The following is a 19,557-nucleotide window of genomic DNA, read 5'->3' on the forward strand; positions in this document are numbered from 1 at the left end:
TCTTTGTACGGTATTCCTTTTATTCAGCGAAAAGACTTAAGCACAACATCGAAATTCCAGTTTTTTCATTTCATAAATACGCAGATTGCCAAGTAAAATTCTGTACAACTTATATAAATACAAATTTATGTTTTCAGGGATAGTGACAAAACAGCATTTGGTTATGAATACCTTCTCACAGCAGAGAAAGATTTCCTGAATGTAATAAGCTTGCTTTAAATGCTACCAAACTTATTTTCAGCTACTGAAATAGAAAAATAAAAGACATTTCCTTTAGGCACAGAACCATAAGTATAACCATTTTACTGCTTACTCATCAGAAAGTGCTCATAAGGAAACAGAGATAATTTATTTTGGCTCTAGGTACAAACTTAAAAAATTTGATTGTGTGGATTCTGAACACTTGAGTCTTACACACATCCGCGCACTTCAGCCTGGGATGCTACACAGAGGACACAATGAACACAAAACTTGGGGTAAGAATACTTTGGGGTTGTTTTTTGTTATTGTTGTTTTTGGAGTTTCCTGGACATGATAGCAAAGGAACACTGATTATTCTGGAGATGTGATTTAAAAACTGAAGATATATTTGAATTAATAAAAGCCTACAGCAGTTCAAGGAGTATATTTGGCATCATTAATCTGTATTTTAAAAGGGATAATAAGTACTTAAAGATAGAAACCTCCAAATACAAATCTCAACAGGCTCTTGCTCGCAATAGCAAAATCTACAACCCCGAATACAACTGTAGTGAGAGGACTCTGGGATCATGAGATAAGTTTAGTACAATCATAGGACGTTGCCCACAATTTTTCTATTTTCTTCCAATATCATGTTCACTGTCTGATGAACAAGTTAGGAATCAGCACTGCAAGAATGATAGGCATCTTTCCTGCAAAACCAAAATAAAGGAAGTGTTATAACCAAAGTAAAAATGTATATCTTGACTTCACTCCAGATGTTTAGGTTAATGAGTTTTTTCATTTTATGTTCTGTCTGAAAGATTTGTTTTGTTAATTTTAGAGTTACATTAACTAATTTCCAATTAAAGCACCGTTCATGCTGTTTCTTCTCAGAGGCCATGTCCAAAACAGAAAAGAGGCAGAAAAAAATTCATGAGGAGGATTAATCTGTAATCAGAGTTGGCAAACCGTGATAAGTTAGCTATTACATATCCTAAATACAAGAGAACTGGACTATCTATGCTCCCTTCCCCTAACGCTCAACTGTTTAAAGCACTGGAAAGGCGAGGGGGGTCATCTATAACATAACACTGTTTTAGGACATATTAGTTTCTTTTACTGACTAATCACATTACAGAAGAATCTTATTCAACTGTACACCCCAAGAATACCACGTAGAGCACTACTGAAGAGTCAACAGTACTTTTGTACACTGTCAGGGCCCACTGTTTCACAGTGAACCCACTATGAAACACACCCACACCACCTGAGCTCTTCTTCAGCAGAGATCTGTTTAGCATCTCCTGCCTGCTGGAAAGCTCTGCATACAAAATTGTATCAGCTAAAATATAAAGTCTGTATGTTACTACTAGTCTACTGAATGAAGTCTTGGATTTAAGGATATAATTGCAACCTTACACCAGAAATGAAAGTCTAACATGGGCTTTATAGCATTAATATTCTTCTGGAGAAAATATCTGTTCTTATATTATCAAAATGGTAATATACTGAAGTAACGTTTTTATATGTTAAGACAGAGCTGTTAATGACAAGTTACATCACAAGGACATAAGGCACACAATGCATTCATAACTGCTGTAGTTGACAAAATAGTTACATAGAAATGAAGAATTTAGTGGATATTCACAAAAGTGTCACATTCAACATATCTGTTCAGGACAAAGGTAACAAAGTAATTTATATTTAATTGATATGTTGCACAGTTGTATTATGTTCTTGCAGATAATGGTTCATCAGAACCACGCCATCTTTTCACATTGAAGTAAATATTTTCTATAAAAATACCTTTCAAGGCCCGAGTTAGTTTTTTTTCCACGTTCCTGTAGATCACTGAAGCGCTGATTTGCTTCATATGGGCTGAACAGCAAGAAAGGAGAGAAACTAATTCAATAAAATATGACTCCAGAATTCAAGAGTAAAAATCAAAGTTGCTTTTGCTTCTTTAAAGGAGGCTTTTTACATAATTAGAACTCCAAAGAAAACTGATGCTTAATACTAGAAATTTTTTTGATGGCAGTGGATTTTTTTGGGGGGTGGAGGGAGGGGAAGGGGAAGTAGTGGAAGCCCTATTACCTGGAACTTTTAAAACTAGCATAGACTAAAATGGTAGAAAAAAGTACTGTAGAGAACAATCCTGCCTTTGCAGGGACAGGATGATTCGACAGGTCCTCTCAGAGTTCTAGAATTCTACAGTCATGAGGTTAACTGGCTTAAAAAAATCCTTGTGTGTTATTCCCATATCATTTGATGATTTAAAAAAAGTGAAAGATTTTTCACTCATGCTATTTATTTATTTTTGCATTTCTTTCAATGCACATAGGGAAAATTTACTTTCCAAGCACTAGTACAATGAAGCATTGCAGTGTTGTAAACGCTAAGAGAATATTTAAATCCAAAAATGTTATAAAATTTTATGTACAATTTTCTATTAAAACTCAATTGTGAAAGAAATCCCATACAAGGTAAAATCTATACGCAATCTACCCAGCTATGCCCCTTTTAAAGGAAGCACAGTTTTAACTCAAGCTTCCTATCAATATTTATATTCATATTTCTGCCCATCAAACATTCCCAAGGGACTGCAGCAAACAGAGGTGTCAAGCTTCAGGTTCACATGATTGGGTATGTAGGACTAATTTATAATTAGCATATGTGCTAGTACCCCTTTACTGAGTGAAGTCTCAGATTTATTTAAGCATATTTCTCTTCTAGAAGACATTCAAAAGAACTATTAATAGTTTGACAAAAGATTGGTCAGTATGCAATTTAATTAAAGACAAGTATAAAGCTTTTAAAAGTGTTTCCTAAAAACTGAAGTTAAATCACTGGAAAAACCTATGGCTTAACATTTTCAGACAGCAAACTGTCTCTGGGATTAAGTTAACACAAAAACAATACACAACATTAAAACTTCTGAGTTTTAGATTTCAGTTGTGTGTTTGATCATTATTTCTCACAAAAAAAAAGGTGTATGTTTTGACAAAGGTTGAGTAAAACAAGCCACATTGTGCCATGTCCTGAATCAGAAACTGTTGGTCAGAATCCTGTTTCCTCACACAAAGTCATTGTTGTACGTGGGCTAGTCTGGGCATTGTAAAAATCACAGTGGAATGCAAGAAAGCAATGTACTGATTTTCTTCACTAATGTGCATGTCTTTTCCTATTTAATAGATAGCTCTGGTTAAAATGTCTTGGAGGACGAGTTACCTCATTTAGGATAGTTCTCTTTCAAAACTGTCCCCAGTTAAATCCTAGCAAGTCCGTATTTTTCATAGTCAGAGAAAGACTACATAGCAACATGCTACTTGCAAGTCATCTTAATGTTGGATTTGTTTTATTCTAGCAGTAAAAGCCCATTTTAAATGCAAGTATCTTTTTCTTGTGGACCTTCAACACTAAATATTATTCAAAAGATTTTACTAATTGGGCTTCCAAATACAATATTATCTTCAACAAGCACCAGGCTTGATGATGATGACAAAAATGCAACACATCACAACGAGCGTAAGTGTTGCTTCAGAGGGATAGTATCTAATAGCTCACAACTTGAATCATATTACGTTTGAGCACAACATCTGGTCAATGTACCTCCTGTAAAAAAGCATTAAAGGATATCGAAAATAAAAGGAAAGCTAAAAGCTAAAAAACAAAGCAGAAAGAATCTCTCAAGTCAGCTAGCTGTGTAGCTGGAGACAGTTCTAAATAACAGTTAACAAATAAATGTGTTAGACTCAAAAGGTGCCATAAGTGCTCCTTTTCTTTTTGCGGATACAGACTAACACGGCTGCTACTCTGAAAGTTGTAGGATGCTGCACATCTCATTAGCTTAGACACGACATGTTAAAGGCTTATGATCATTGGCCGTTGCTTACAGATGAGGGACAAAATAAGCCTCAGCACCAGAATTCTCATTTACCCTACAAAAGATATTAGGCAGGTGCTTGGTTGATATGTCCTGTAAGCTAAGAATGTTTATGCAAATGGGAAGATTTGAGTCTCTGCCTACACAGGTAAAAAGCAATATTACCATTTCTAAGAATGGTTATACAGTAAAAAGCTTTACATCATCTCAGATGTCTATAACAAAGTCAGGGATAAACACAAAGAAATTTAGATTGAAACTAGATCTTGGGTGCAAATCATAGGCACTTCAGAATCAATGGAGCCCAAAGGAACTTTATTTAAATGGCAGTTTTTCAAATAGTAACATTTTAAAGCCATTTTAAAAAGTTTTTCCACAGCATTAATTACCAGCGAGACAAAATCTTCACTGTGAACGCTGTAGCGAGCAGAACTTGAACAGCAGATCAATAGGATTACGTTTTTAGTTTGCCATATTCACATTTTACAAGCCTGAAAGTGTTGCAGACATTTCTGAAGACATTCTGCGCTTGAATCTCTTGGGGTCCAAGGGAAAAAGCCTCTATGTATAGTTAGGAAGTGTCATTGCTTCAGAGCTGCACATGAGTGCAGTTTTGGAGAGCCATGCCTTTGCTTTCTCCTGACATCCAGGTATGTAAAAAAAGATGCAGGCTGATAGAATAAATAAAAATCAGGTAAAACCTCAGAATATATTAGCTCGTCCAGCAATTGAAGGACTACAGGAAAGAAATGGTGAACTACTCTGAAGAATTAGTGAGACATCAGGATCTTGTTTTGTTTGACTCACCCTTTTTTCCCAAAGCAAGCTTTGTATGTCACAATGGCAACAAATCCACCAGCCACAAATAAACCAATGACGACTCCTTGATGGAAAAAAGGAAAGCAATAACCAGGTGATAACATTAAACTATGACATTTATGGTGAAATGCAGCAAAAATTCACAATTCTGGAATCCACTTGCACCGAAGTCTTCAACAGCAAGATTATTCAAACGCGAGTTTCTCATTGGTGCTTTAATGATGGTTTCCCTACTGAAGATCTTATATAAAGATTTGAGCCAAAATGTTATTCTTCTGAGAGAAAACTGAACAGAGACATTAATAAAATATCCAACTAGGAAAAAAAAAAGTTACAGGACTAAAACCTCCCTTCAAAATGGAGAGAGAGAAAGTTCCAGCTCTGGAACTAGAAAGTCAGAACAGTGAAACGCTGTCCGACACTGTCAACTCCCAATGTAGAGTTTCTTCTCCATTGCCTTTTCCATTCCCATTTCTGGTGGACACCAGACATACACATGCAGTCTGCAGTAGTACCCTTCTCCAAAACAGACCTACAGAAGTGCAACTTCTAGGGGAAAGGTCCTTAATTCCCACTTCCATATTCTATAAACCTGAATATAACAGTTAAGATGGAATCACAGCTGGCGACTGTTTAGGTATATATTAATAAGTCACAAGTTTATACAGACAGTCTAAATAAAATAGATTTTTACCAGAAATTTACTCATGGTAGAGTGAATCTTGAGAAAACTGAGGGGGGAGCAGGTCAGAGTATAACAGCCATTAACATCTTTGAATAAAGAGGACAGTGATCAATTGTTCCCAATGTCCACTGAAAGGCAGGACAAGTAGTAGTGGGCTTAAACCGCAGGAGGGGTGATTTAGGTTAGATATTAGGAAAAACTTTGTAACCAGTGGCAGTTAAGCACTGAATAAGCTTCCAAAGGAGACTGTGGAATCCCTATCACAGGGGATTTTAAGAACAGATTGGACAAACCCCAGTCTGGGATGATCTAGGTTTACTTGGTCCTGCCTCAGCACAGGGGCTGGACTTGATGACCTCTCGAGGTCCCTTCCAGCCCTTTGATTCTTTCAGCATCTGCCTCATGAGCTTTTACATGGCACCACTCAACAGAACAAAATACAGTAACAGAAAAGCTAGCTGTCCGGAGTAGATTCCTCATGTAGTGAAGCGGCAGGGAAAAAAATTGTATGAGATGAAGAAAGTGGAACATTAAATACCTTACGCTATTACTGCATCTTACTATGTAAAGTCTGTGCATTGAATTATTTTTTAAAATTTTAAATTACTTACCAATAGCAATCACGGTACCAGTGTTCAGCCCTAGAAAGAAAAAAAGTGCAAGGTGAGCTGAAGTGACACATTACATGAATGCCAGCTAACTATAGGAATCCATTGATTCCTATTGGTGCAACATTTAGTACCTTAAACCACACGCTAAATTAAACAAATAGACTCAAATTAATACCATCATGCAAATTACAGAATTTATAAGGCATACTGGAAACCAGGATCTGACCCCCAGATAATCCAATATTGAAAGAAGAAAGGATACCTGGAAAAGCTGCCTATTACTTGTACATTGTAATAGAGACATGACGACAGACCTGAGAATTGACAGGGCAAAACCTCTATAAAGATTTCCTCTATTATGAATGAATGCTCTCATTTGCAGAATTCTTATGCATCCTTCTGAGACCAGAGGGCCCTCCCCTCCAGACACTTTCAGGATCTCAGCTGCCAAATTCTGCACTGACCTGAAGAACAGCTCTGGGGAAGCTTGAAAGCTTGTCTCTCCTCACCAACAGAAGTTGGTCCAATGAAAGATATTACCTCACCCACCTTGTCTCTCTAATATCCTGGCACCAACATGGCTACAACAAAACACTGCATACAAATTCTGCACTGGTCAGCCAAATTTTTACCTATAGCAAAAGTCACTAGAGGTGTGGTGTTTGGATCAGCTACTACAAAACAGGCCTCTACACGTAACTACAGGATTAGTGACATCAGGTTCTCTGCCAACCTGTACTTATTTGGGAGCGGAGCAGAAACAGGAGAAGAGTGGTATTTTTCTTTTGATACTCCTGCTGTCATTACCAGAGGATCAGTCAACTCAAGCCTAACCGTTACTTACGGAACAAAAAGTGAACTGAATAGACATCTCATTGGAGTGCAGTTTGACACCTGACTACCGGTTAAGCCTGTAGTTGCTTGTGCCATTATTGTGCAGAATTCAGATTGACAGTTTCATACAGCTGGCATTTTATAGAGATATATTGAGTGAGTGGCCATCAGCAGGTGGGTATTATCATACTGACGAGTGGGGGAAAAAAAGGAATGAAGGAAGAGAGAGTTCTGGGTGGGAGACAAGACTACTACCTAGGTATAGGAATTTAATTCCAGCCTCAGTCTTATACTTCACACCTGGCATAAGGGGTATTCAGGTGAGCACAACTGTACTTTGTTATATATTATGAAGCGCAAATTGAAGTAAGTGTGCAGAATGCTCCAGTTCAATGTGTAAACCAAAGCCTCCACCATCCACCTTGAGGATTCTAGGTATCTGAGCACAGTGGTTTTTTAGCTCCCTTTATCATCATCAGGTTTACCTGGGCTTTCTTTAGGGCCATTTGGGGTTGTGTTCAGAGTAGGTTCTGCAAAAAAAAAAAAAAAGGAGATTTACAAGAGGATACAGGAGCAACCCACTTACCTGAATGTGCTGATCAAAACCACACCATGCATGGAAACACCTCAAAGACGACAAGACAACTAGAGTAATTTTACAATGTTAGTTTGCAACAGAACATGCTAAAAAGACCCAGTTGCAAGACTGCTCCTTTTCTCTCTCCCCCATCGAAGGATCGAGCACTACCTGCTAGCACCTACTCAACTAGGAAACACAGACAAGCTATTTTACCCATTTCATTTTCCTTAGGATTTCTGTTGAGTTTGCACAGAGACAAGTGTCCACATGCATTAGGTATATTACTCGTACAGCCACGCCAACAACTAATTCTTTGAACCAGAAGCCATCTACTCCTACACAAAATAATTAGTATTATAGTACGATTTTTGAGATGGATGATCTTCGGCCAAGTCAACATGCCTGGAGTGCCACATCCCCTAGGAGCCTGTAAGTGTCTATTCCCTCGCTTGGTACATGGTCTCCCCAATTCTCAAAAGCCATTGTCTCATCCCACCTACCCCTCCAAACTTTTCCCTTACCTCCCTTCGTTTGTAAGTTCTCCCAACACACCCTTGCCTCATGTTTCTTCACTCCAACACCATCCTTCACCCTCTCCAGCCTAGTTTGTCCTCTTCATTCCATCCTAACTTCTCTAACCAAGCTTTTTAACTGCTCCTTCCCAGACCAGTCTCAGGCCTGTACTCCGCTCCATCCCCCTCTTCCTGTTGAACCCAGTTGATCCTCTCAAGACTGTAGAGCCAGGGATGAGAGTCTTGTAGATGCCCAGGTTATTTTCCCCCTCTGGCTGCCTCGGCAGAGTCTCTTGCAGGTTCCTCTTCTTCCTCCCTCTTTGGGCGATTTCATCTGCTCACATGATTTCAACTACCATTTCTATGTCCATTTCTTGCAAATTTATCTGTCTACTCCTTACTCATCTCCACCCATCCAATCCCACTTCTCAACCTGAGATCTCCTGAGATATCTAAATTAGCCAAAATTAAAAATACACCAATAATGGTGACATATAAGGAACGCAAGCCTATCTTGAGACTTCTGTATTTATCATCATGAATGTTATTTGAAAGTTTCAGTCAGCCTTTGACAGCATGCAAACCATCAGAGACCATTATATTGAGATGGGCCAGATGATATGAGTCCACAGACTATTTATAACATTATGTATCAATACATGTGTGTGTGTTCCTGGCTCACTAGAAGGATTTCCTGTGGAAACTGGATTAACTAGGGGGCGATGTAATGTAAAATCCCAAATCTGGTTACATAGACAGCTCTGCCTTTGAAACCTTTCCTGGGGAGAAAGGGGAGGTAACTGGTTTTACCTGCTTTCAGGGAGGCCTGAAAAAAAAAGAGGCAAGAACTTGGGTTGTCAGAGGCCATCTTGAACTGGTAGAGACCTTCATTTTGATTCAACAAATGGACATAACATTTGTCCACATGAGGACCCAACCCTGCTGAAGGGGTGGAAAGACTTAAGTCTGCCAACGTCCACAAAGGGCTGATAGGTGAATTCTGGTATGTTCAATATGCACATAGACCTCTTTCTTGGATACGTTTTCTCCATATGATTTTGTCCTTAAATAAATGTACTCTGCTTTGAAAGAGCTGATTGGATTTTGGTAAGCTACTATCATTATCTTTGTAGCACGGGGGCTAGAGCTCGGTGAACCCGGCATACTGTTGTTCGTTTAGGTAAAAGACTGCCATGCTGTTCTCCAATAGGACTAAGAGCCTTTGATATAGGGTAGGAACACTGACAAGTTCTGAAGATTGCCTCAAGTTCCAGTACATTTATAGGTAGGGAGAACTCTTGAATCCACCATATGTCCCAGCAATCATAGGCAACGTCTTAGAGCGGTGTAACGACGAGCCTGCATTGTGTGTGTGTGTGTGGATCTAAAATTTCTTGAAATCTGGCCTGTGGCAGATAGGCTGTTGCCAATTGAGAATCCCCCCCAAGAACACTATTCTTTGCACCGGACAAAGGATAGATTCACTCTTGGTCATCAAGAGGCCCAAGACATCAAATAGCAACTGGATTGGTCTTAGGTTGTCTGAAACAGCGTCAAATCAACCAGTTGTCCAAATACAGCAATAGCGGGACATTGATTCTTCTGAGGTAAGCCGAGGCTACTGCTATGCAATCTGTAAAGATCCTGCAGGCTGAAGACAGGCCAAAAGGGAGGACTGTGAAAAACTGGTAGTGTTTGCCTCCTACCATGAACATGAGGAATCTGCTGTGACCAGCATGGCTAGCCAAATGGAACAGACATCCTATAAGTTAAAAGCAAAATACTAGTCAGGATCTAGGGGAAGTATATTGGGAGCCAGAAAACAGTGTGAAGCTTCATTTTCTTTATAAAGTTGTTCAGCTTTCATAGATCTAAGACAGGCTCTCTTCACTTCCTTCTATAGCCATGCCTGTGAAAAGATCAAGAATAAGTCCTTGAAGGAGTGGGAGAGACTCAAGGCCTCCTATATGTTGAAGGCAAGCCATGGAACAACCTATGATTCAGATGGTGAGAAGGAACAATCAGTTGGCCATGGTGGTGCAGTAACAGGAGCAGTCACTGGAGACAGAGCGAGACCAGTGCCCGTGCCCTAGTACCTACAGAGCAATTGGAAGCTAGCAAAGTAATGGTGGTCTCTTCATTGATCAGATGTAGGCAAATATTGCCAGGGCCAATTGTACCAGAGACTGTATCGAGGCCAGTGCCCATGCAAGCATTGTGGATGGGAACGGCGCAGCAACCTGCACAGCAGTCTACAAGACCAGAGAATCTGGCACCAACTAGCACAGGAGATCTTAAGCTGCAGCATATGCTTCTAATGTCTTCACTACCAACAATGCTGACTGAACCTCTGTGAGCAGCCGTGCCAAAGTGGAGGCGATTCCCAGCCCAAAATAGTAGATGTATTTGTCTCAACAGTACAGTGGTTGGTATTGGAGTCACCAACTCTCTGGGCTGCAGATTGCGTAACAGTACTAGGGAACTTTGAGCCAGAGCAGATCTCAAAGGACTCATCATAACGAAGCCCAGCAACCTCACCTCTGCATTTTTGGGTCCTCTTTTTGAAGGCCCTACATATCCGGCACTTCTCTGTGATATGACCCCCTCCGAGACACTTCAAGTACTGGGAAGATGGATAACTAATGGTATTCCAACCCTGCCAATGCAACAGTGCTTAAAACTGGGCGACTTCTGCATGCTAACACCCCAGTTCTGAGCAACTGCCCGGATGAGAAACCAAGAAAATATTTAAGAAAATAATCCTAACAGGTCAATGAGTGATACAAATTCATTAGAGGAAAAATCCTGTGTGCAGAGCTCACTGGAGACCAACTACTCACAAGAGGCAGAGAGAAATAGCCGACAGAAGGTAGGACAGCTTGAAAGAGAATGAAACAGCTCAGAGCACATGCACTGCTCCAACGGGTTTTATTTCCTTGTTATTCAAAGGAATCACTAACTACAGGTGGCAGCTGCTAAACCTCTCCTGAATGCTTCGCCCTATGGGCCCTCATGAGGAAACTTAGACATGCTTACAGCTCAGTACAGCTAGTAAGCTGTTTCAAGTGCTTTTGAGAAGAGGATGCAAGGAAGGGTAGATGAAGAAACATGTGCTCTAAAACCTGAGGGAGAATACTGCTTATCGTATCAACTGTGAATGACAAAATTCCAGAACTTCGTGAATTTCACACTTCCATTTTCAGTCTTGTGGAAACTACATGCTAAACAACTGGAAGCTTTAAATAGCCAAAAGTTCTTCCAACTCACCAGAAGTATCTTTTGTTCCTCCTGGAGGGGAAGTTGTAGGTGTAGTATGTGTTATGCCGATGACAAAAAGGGGACACAGACACTCAAACTTTACATCATTTTAACGTTGCTAAACATCTTATACTTACCGAGACAAGTTGGCAAAGATGGAACCCAAGAATTGTTAGCTTCACATCTAACTGAACTGCTACCATGCAGAGTGTAGCCAGAATCACATGCAAATATTACGGCGTTTCCATATGAATAGTCAGGTCCAAACCCAGATTGCTTTCTTCCATTGTTAACTTCTGGCTCAGGACACTTGACCACTGAAAATTAAAAGTACCAGCATAAGAACGTTTGGCCCAGGAAGCATTTAGTGTGTGTGGGGATATGGGGGCGTGTGGGAGAATTAGAGGAAAGACGAAAACGCCCTGATACTTGACTACAGTAGGTACCAAAATGTATTTCAAAATAAAGTTATACAACTCTGGATATTTTCCTTTAAAAAGATGTTAGTCTACATACACCACAGCACCCAACTGTATGGCTATCAGGGCCCGCCCCCCACAGTAAACTGCACAAGTTAATCATCATTTTACGAAGCCATCAGGAATTTGGGTCAAGTTACAAGAGATGTACATACAATGACATTCTGGAACTGAACTTCCCCGCTTTTGGGGGAGTTATTATTAAGTAGCGAGGTGACCAACCTGCCTAATGCCTTCGAAAAAGCCTCAATCCCAGCTGTTAGGCTGGGAAACTCAGAAAGAATAAAACCAAATTGTTGCAACTGCTTAAATACCAAGTACATAAATGCATTGTGAGCTAAATATAACAGTGTGCAGGAGCACTGAAGTCACTAAAATGAGGACTGTACAATGACCTTTATTTCCCCCTCCAAAGAACTTTATGGCTGTGATATGAACTCACAGAAGCCTGAGCCTTCACTGCCAAGGAGCCCTCCCGGAGAGTTCTGAAAAAGAGGCTTGCCAAACAATCCTGCTTGTAAGCCCCAATCTCTCTCCGCCCACTCCCCATTAGCACTTGAGTTGAAGGGTACTGGCATAAAAGCAAAACCTTAGTTTAAGAGTTTATCTCCACCTAAAAATCAACTGTTTGTGACCTGAGAATTAACTTCAATCTTGGAACACTCAGGGGAGACAAAAAACACAGGATGTATTAGAGGCAAAAATTGTTTCCAGGAATGATTCATGAAGTTTCAGTCATTCTTTAGTTTTTCAACAGTAACTAGTTTTCATGATACGTATTTAGGGGGACAAAGCACTAACTGAATTTCCTCAGGTTTATGGGTTTACTTAGCAATCAAAATAGAGTTTTTCTTGGAAGGTGATCGTAGAATAAGAAGGGGATAAAAAACAGACGCTACTAACCTTTGCATTCAGGGGCAGGCCCACTCCACTCTCCATTGAAATGATCTTTCGTTGTACAATGAATGGAGGCCTCTCCAATAAGAGACAAGCCCGGGTCACATTTGTAAGTTACTGCTGAGCCAAAGGAAAACTCTTCTCCACTCTGACCATTATGGGATCCCTGGGTGATATCAGGAGGTGGACGACAAGGTATTGCTGAAGCAAAGAATGTCAACATGAAAATTAAAGTTTCCACTGAAGGTGAACCAAAGAGAGTTTTCACTAAGAAAGTTGTCTCAGATCCCCCCCAAAAAGCTATTTAGCCATTTGGAAGCGTACTTAACATTCCATTTTAATATTTGAAGCAATACCTCTTTCAGATTCTGAAGGTTTGTCTGCTTTTAGGCTTGACCCAACCCAGTACGTCCATTGCTCAAGGAGGATGCTCCATAAAACACCAGCTCTGGAAGATGACCTTAGCAGAGCACGCTCCTTCCCAACATTAGCCTCAAGGAGCCAGAACCTCTCGCCCGGCATCTCGAGATGTAGTATAGTTCCACCAGAAGAAAACTAAGCTAGAACAGTTCTTTTAGCAGCAGCTGATTCTAGACTGGACATCAGCAGCATCATTGATAGACCAAGCCCAGAAAGCATTCAAGAGATCAAATTAAGGTAGAGGCAAATTAATTGTGATTCACTCCAAAAGAGCCTCAGATTTTAAGTGGATAGTCACATTTGGGAAGCGTCAAAACTTCTTGAAGTCATTATCATGCCTTTTACATAGTGAACAGGAGGATTACACAGATACAATAGTGAAGAGGAGCCATGAGGCCTGTTGGATTGTGCACATTAAACAGTGCCAGGTGAATAATCTAAAAGGTACCAAAAAAAAAAAAAAAAAAGATTCTGTAGGAGTCATCTAAACACCATGGTGAAGCACAATACGATTTCATTCCTCCCCACAACAAAACTGTCATTTGGATTAAATGCCAAAGGAAGAACAGAGACTCCTCTGAAGCGCCAGCTATGCTGCATCATCTCCAGACGTGAACTGTTCTTAAAACCATTAAATTGCTTTACCTTGGCAAAGTGGAACCTCCGTATCCCAATCAACTCCATTTCCCACAATCACACACTGGGCAGAAGTCGGTCCAATTAATCTGTACCTAAAGAACAAAGGTTCAAGTTTGTGACTCATGGAAGCAAAGAACTAGTTCCCCGTCCAGAAAGATGGAACATGGTTTCTTTCTGCCAGTAGGTGGAGACAAACCATTGAAAAAGGGATACATCTAACACCACAGGACCAAGGAACACGAAGGCCAGGTCTACAGTACACATCTATGTCGGTACAGCTACAGTAACGCCTCACTTAACATCGTCCCAGTTAACATTGATCAGCAAAGAAACAATTAGGGAACATGCTTGTTTAAAGTTGCACAATGCTCCCTTAGAAGGTTGTTTGCCAGCCGCCTGCTTTGTCCACTGCTTGCAGAAAGAGCAGCCCGTTGGAGCTAGCTGGTGGGCGCTTAGAACCAGGGTAGACCGGCAGCCGCCCCGCCCCATCAGCTTCCCTAAGTTCCCTGTGTGGCAGCCGCCCAGCAGGCTATCAATTGTCGGGCAGTTCAGCCATCCCTCCCCGCACTGCCCTGTGCTGCTCCTGTCCTCTGCCTTGGAGTTACTCCCGGGAGCCTCCTGCTTGCTGTGCGGAGGTGGAGGGGGAAAAAGGGTGCTAATGTCAGGGTGTCCTCCTCCCGCTGTACCCCTTCTCCTCAGAGAGGTGCGGGAGAACACGACAGGGCTCAGGACAGAGGGAGCTTGCTGCCAGCAACTGCTGTCAACTTGCTGATCTACTTAAAAAGGCAATTTTCAGAGTAACAGCCGTGTTAGTCTGTATTCGCAAAAAGAAAAGGAGGACTTGTGGCACCTTAGAGACTAACCAATTTATTAGAGCATAAGCTTTCGTGAGCTACAGCTCACTTCCTCAGATGCATATCGTGGAAACTGCAGCAGGCTTTATATATACACAGAGAATATGAAACAATACCTATTCCCACCCCACTGTCCTGCTGGTAATAGCTTATCTAAAGTGATTTCCAGCACAAATCCAGGTTTTCTCACCCTCCACCCCCCCACACAAATTCACTCTCCTGCTGGTGATAGCCCATCCAAAGTGACAACTTTACACAATGTGCATGACAATCAAGCTGGGCTATTTCCTGCACAAATCCAGGTTCTCACATGTATGTATGGGGGTGTATGGGGTGGGGGGGATGTGAAAACCTGGATTTGTGCAGGAAATAGCCCAGCTTGATTGTCATGCACATTGTGTAAAGAGTTGTCACTTTGGATGGGCTATCACCAGCAGGAGAGTGAATTTGTGTGGGGGGGTGGAGGGTGAGAAAACCTGGATTTGTGCTGGAAATGGCCCACCTGATAATCACTTTAGATAAGCTATTACCAGCAGGACAGTGGGGTGGGAGGAGGTATTGTTTCATATTCTCTGTGTATATATAAAGTCTGCTGCAGTTTCCACGATATGCATCTGATGAAGTGAGCTGTAGCTCACGAAAGCTTATGCTCTAATAAATTGGTTAGTCTCTAAGGTGCCACAAGTCCTCCTTTTCTTTTTAAAAAGGCAATGTACTTAAACTGGGGGTCAGCACACTTAAAGGGGCAATGCACACGTGTCTCTCTCTCACAAGCATGCGTGTGCGTGAGACTGTCTCTCTCTGCCATGCTGTGTCTCCTCCCTCCATTTGTGCTGCTTTGTAGAGTGTGAGGCTACATTAACAACAATGTGTTAACCCTTGAGGGCTTAGCCAAAAGCACTGCATTTCCAAGTCCATTGAGCTGAAGGTCCAGCTAAACCCAGCACACAAAGTTGCAACATACTGACAAAGCTTACACTTGGTCTTCACTACAGAATACACTTAGCATTCGATTAAATTGAAGTGAAAGATCTTGAAGAAATCAATCTCCTGTGACGGCAGGGAACAGTGAGAGAGCACGCGCGTGCACAGATGGGCCCAAGCAGCTGCTAGTTTGTAAAATAGAATTACACCCAAAGACAACTCTCCTCTGCTTCCCCCGAAACTGCTCTCTGCTCCAACATCCATCCACTCTGCTTCAACTCCTTTCCTTGTCTGATTGAAGCTGGGGGGGTGGTTTATCAGGTGACTGGCTTCAGGCATTCTAAGCGAACTTTCTTCCTTCTACAGGGAATAAGGCTCCCTTCTAACACTCTCCTACTACCCTCTGGCCATGCTGTATCACAAGCTATTTAAATTAAGAACAATGGGTAAAAACTGCCCACGAACAACTTCAGGCTGGAAATTAGAGGGTTTCTAACCATAGGAAAGGTAAGGTTCAGGAACAGTCATCCAATGGTAGTTGTGGGGTAACTTAGTTTGAGAGAGAGCCAGACAGGTTTATGCGTGCAATTATATGATGAGGTTGCTTGTGATGGCAGGGCTCAGCAACCCTGGGGTTTGTTTCCAGTGTGTGTGTTACATTCCTAAGGCTCACGCGTCACGATTTCAGCCAGGCACCTGCAGCAGTCAGGAAGGGATTCCACACCAAACGTATTCTGAGTTGGTTTCTTTTATCTCCTTCCTTTGAACCATCAGGGATAGCCATGGCTGAAAATGGGACACTCGATGGGGAAGGCCAGGACTCTGAGGTGGCATCAACCACTCTCACCTCAGTGCTTGACTTACATGCTCAGGCTCTAGTATGTGGGGTTGTTAAGAAATTTCCCCCCCGGTCACATTGGCAGTGACATTGGGGGTTTTCTTGCCTTCCTCTGGAGTATGTGAGTGCAAGTCAATTGCCAGGATTATCTCAATATATATCTCACTTCCACATTTCCCTGCCATGACAGGGACCCGAGGAATTTGTGCACCTCAGGCCCTCCTGTTCTCTGACCATGGCACATAATGGTCTAAGCTCCTGTGGGCTGTAGTATTTTAGACTACATTTTGGTTGACTTTAGTATGTGGGTCTCTGGGAAGTGTTAGTGGCCTGTGATATACAGGAGGTCAGACTAGAGGATCGGGTGGTCCCTTCTGGCCTTCAACTCGGAGGCCTCAAAAATCCAAAACACACCTGCTCAGTGCAAGGAAGTCACAAGCTATTTTTGATTCCCCAAGGCCTGGCAACATAACCCATATGGACAAAAGCAACAACTGCACTTGATGCTATCCTGGGGAATACCGACATCTCTAAGGGAGGGATAGACAAATATTCGCTATTGTAGAGCAGGAAGAGGTCTGCCTCTACCTGGTGCTGCATTTTATGGGCAATATTCTCCCACTAGCTCCCAGCACCCTCACAGAAACCCCTGTAACAAGGGAGAGATGGCACGGGTCAGTAAGTGCCACATGACCCCTGAGGTGGGACTCTCAATATCATAACCCAACCCCTGCTGGAGGATCTCCTGAGGGCTCTAGGCTGCCATCTTCAAAAGCACCTGAGCGAGTTAGATGCCCATCTCCCACTGAATGACAACCATAGCTGGGTGGCTATCTTCCTTCAACTCCTTTGAAAATCGCAAGTGTAAAACTTAACAAGGGCCCCAGCCCATGGATACAGATTTATAGCACACCACTCACTTATGTTCTTGAAGTTAAGCAGGCTTTCTTGCCCCATTTTGCCAGACTTCAACAGCAGTTTTACACCAGTCTAGGTTCTATTAATTAGTCCAAAGAAGCAATTTGCCACTCACCCTTCATCACAGAAGAAGTTTGCTCTTGCACCAAACCGGAGATCCGTTATATCAGCCCTGCCATTTTCGAGTTCAAGTGGTTTACATCGTCTTCCTAGAAGAGAACAAGACGAATATTTGTGTTACCTCAGATTACCTTAATAGGAAAAAGGGGATATCCTAACTTGCACCCTCTAACACAGCAAATACCATGGCAGATCAAAGCCAATCGTCTTGGAGTCCAGTATCTGTCCTCTACGACAGCAGTCAGCACCAAAGGCTAAGGAGGAAAGCTTAAAACCCACATTATGGATAATTTTGTTACATGCCCATGAGAAGTGAGGAGAAGTGGAAGTGGGATGATGCTTCCTAATCCCACACAGACAGTGGTTGCCTTATATCCTGAAACAAGAGATTTCAGATCCCCTTGCAGATTTAGTATAAGCGCAAATATTCATACTGTAAACATTAATGCCCAGATCCCGAAAACTCATATGCAGAACCATATTCATGTGGGTAGACCCACTGACCTCAACTGGCAGCAATTACAAATAAAAAGCAACATAAGACACAGAAAAAAAAAAAAAAAAAAAGGATAGACGGCATAAGTTGCAAAATGTAAAAATTTATATGGGGCACTAAAGACATCAGTGAGAGTCTCACAAGTGGCATGGTTACAGACAATAAGGAGAAGATTTTGAAGTTCGTTAGGGACAAAAGAAATCCTTCTGTAAGAGAATGTACCCGTGTCCACACCCTAAAGACTGCTGTAATAATCTTTGTACCGAGCATGCCTTGTGAGGCATCATCTGAAAATGTATAAAAAGAAAAGGAATACTTGAGGCACCTTAGAGACTAACAAATTTGAGCATAATGAGATGAGATGATGGGGCGCCCAGGATTTCCAAGTTTATGGATCTTGGGTAGTAGATAGAATATCCCAGGTCGGGGTTCCAGCTCTGCGATACAACCGCATTTGCTCCAACCCCTCAGACAGAGACAAACACCTACAAGATCTCTGTCAAGCTTTCTTACAACTACAATACCCACCTGCAGAAGTAAAGAAACAGATTGATAGAGCCAGAAGAGTTCCCAGAAGTTACCTACTACAGGACAGGCCTAACAAAGAAAATAACAGAACGCCACTAGCCGTCACCTTCAGCCCCCAACTAAAACCCCTCCAACGCATTATTAAGGATCTACAACCTATCCTAAAGGATGACCCAACACTCTCACAAATCTTGGGAGACAGGCCAGTCCTTGCCTACAGACAGCCCCGCAACCTGAAGCAAATACTCACCAACAACCACATACCACACAACAGAACCACTAACCCAGGAACTTATCCTTGCAACAAAGCCCATTGCCAATTGTGCCCACATATCTATTCAGGGGACACCATCACAGGGCCGAATAACATCAGCCACACTATCAGAGGCTCGTTCACCTGCACATCCACCAATGTGATATATGCCATCATGTGCCAGCAATGCCCCTCTGCCATGTACATTGGTCAAACTGGACAGTCTCTACGTAAAAGAATAAATGGACACAAATCAGATGTCAAGAATTATAACATTCATAAACCAGTCAGAGAACACTTCAATCTCTCTGGTCACGCAATCACAGACATGAAGGTCGCTATCTTAAAACAAAAAAACTTCAAATCCAGACTCCAGCGAGAAACTGCTGAATTGGAATTCATTTGCAAATTGGATACTATTAATTCAGGCTTAAATAGAGACTTGGAGTGGCTAAGTCATTATGCAAGGTAGCCTGTTTCCTCTTGTTTTTTCCTACCCCCACCCCCCCCAGATGTTCTGGTTTAACTTGGATTTAAACTTGAAGAGTGGTCAGTTTGGATGAGCTATTACCAGCAGGAGAGTGAGTTTGTGTGTGTATGGGGGTGGGGGGATGTGAGAAAACCTGGATTTGTGCAGGAAATAGCCCAACTTGATTGTCATGCACATTGTGTAAAGAGTTGTCACTTTGGATGGGCTATCACCAGCAGGAGAGTGAATTTGTGGGGGGGGGGGGGTGGAGGGTGAGAAAACCTGGATTTGTGCTGGAAATGGCCCACCTGATGATCACTTTAGATAAGCTATTACCAGCAGGACAGTGGGGTGGGA

General features: G+C 41.8%; 1 protein-coding gene across 2 annotated transcripts in view; it reads right to left on the reverse strand.

The window, feature by feature from the left end:
- The window catches only part of LOC311511098 (membrane cofactor protein-like), a 27,193-nt gene continuing 7,636 nt past the window's right edge, over positions 1–19,557 (reverse strand). The window contains exons 3-11 of one of the 2 annotated variants that reach the window (XM_084611429.1): positions 17,450–17,543; positions 13,807–13,892; positions 12,748–12,942; positions 11,503–11,682; positions 7,501–7,545; positions 6,182–6,211; positions 4,874–4,949; positions 1,990–2,061; positions 1–893 (exon numbers count right to left, since the gene is read on the reverse strand). In XM_084611429.1, coding sequence (XP_084467555.1) covers positions 857–893; positions 1,990–2,061; positions 4,874–4,949; positions 6,182–6,211; positions 7,501–7,545; positions 11,503–11,682; positions 12,748–12,942; positions 13,807–13,892; positions 17,450–17,543 — 815 coding nt within the window. In that variant the 3' untranslated portion in view covers positions 1–856. The remainder of the gene's footprint in view (positions 894–1,989; positions 2,062–4,873; positions 4,950–6,181; positions 6,212–7,500; positions 7,546–11,502; positions 11,683–12,747; positions 12,943–13,806; positions 13,893–17,449; positions 17,544–19,557) is intronic. The other variant, XM_084611430.1, reaches the window with a different exon arrangement.

Source organism: Lepidochelys olivacea (genome assembly GCF_965140295.1).
Source record: "Lepidochelys olivacea isolate rLepOli2 genome assembly, chromosome: 21".
Classification (NCBI taxonomy): Eukaryota; Metazoa; Chordata; order Testudines; family Cheloniidae; genus Lepidochelys; species Lepidochelys olivacea.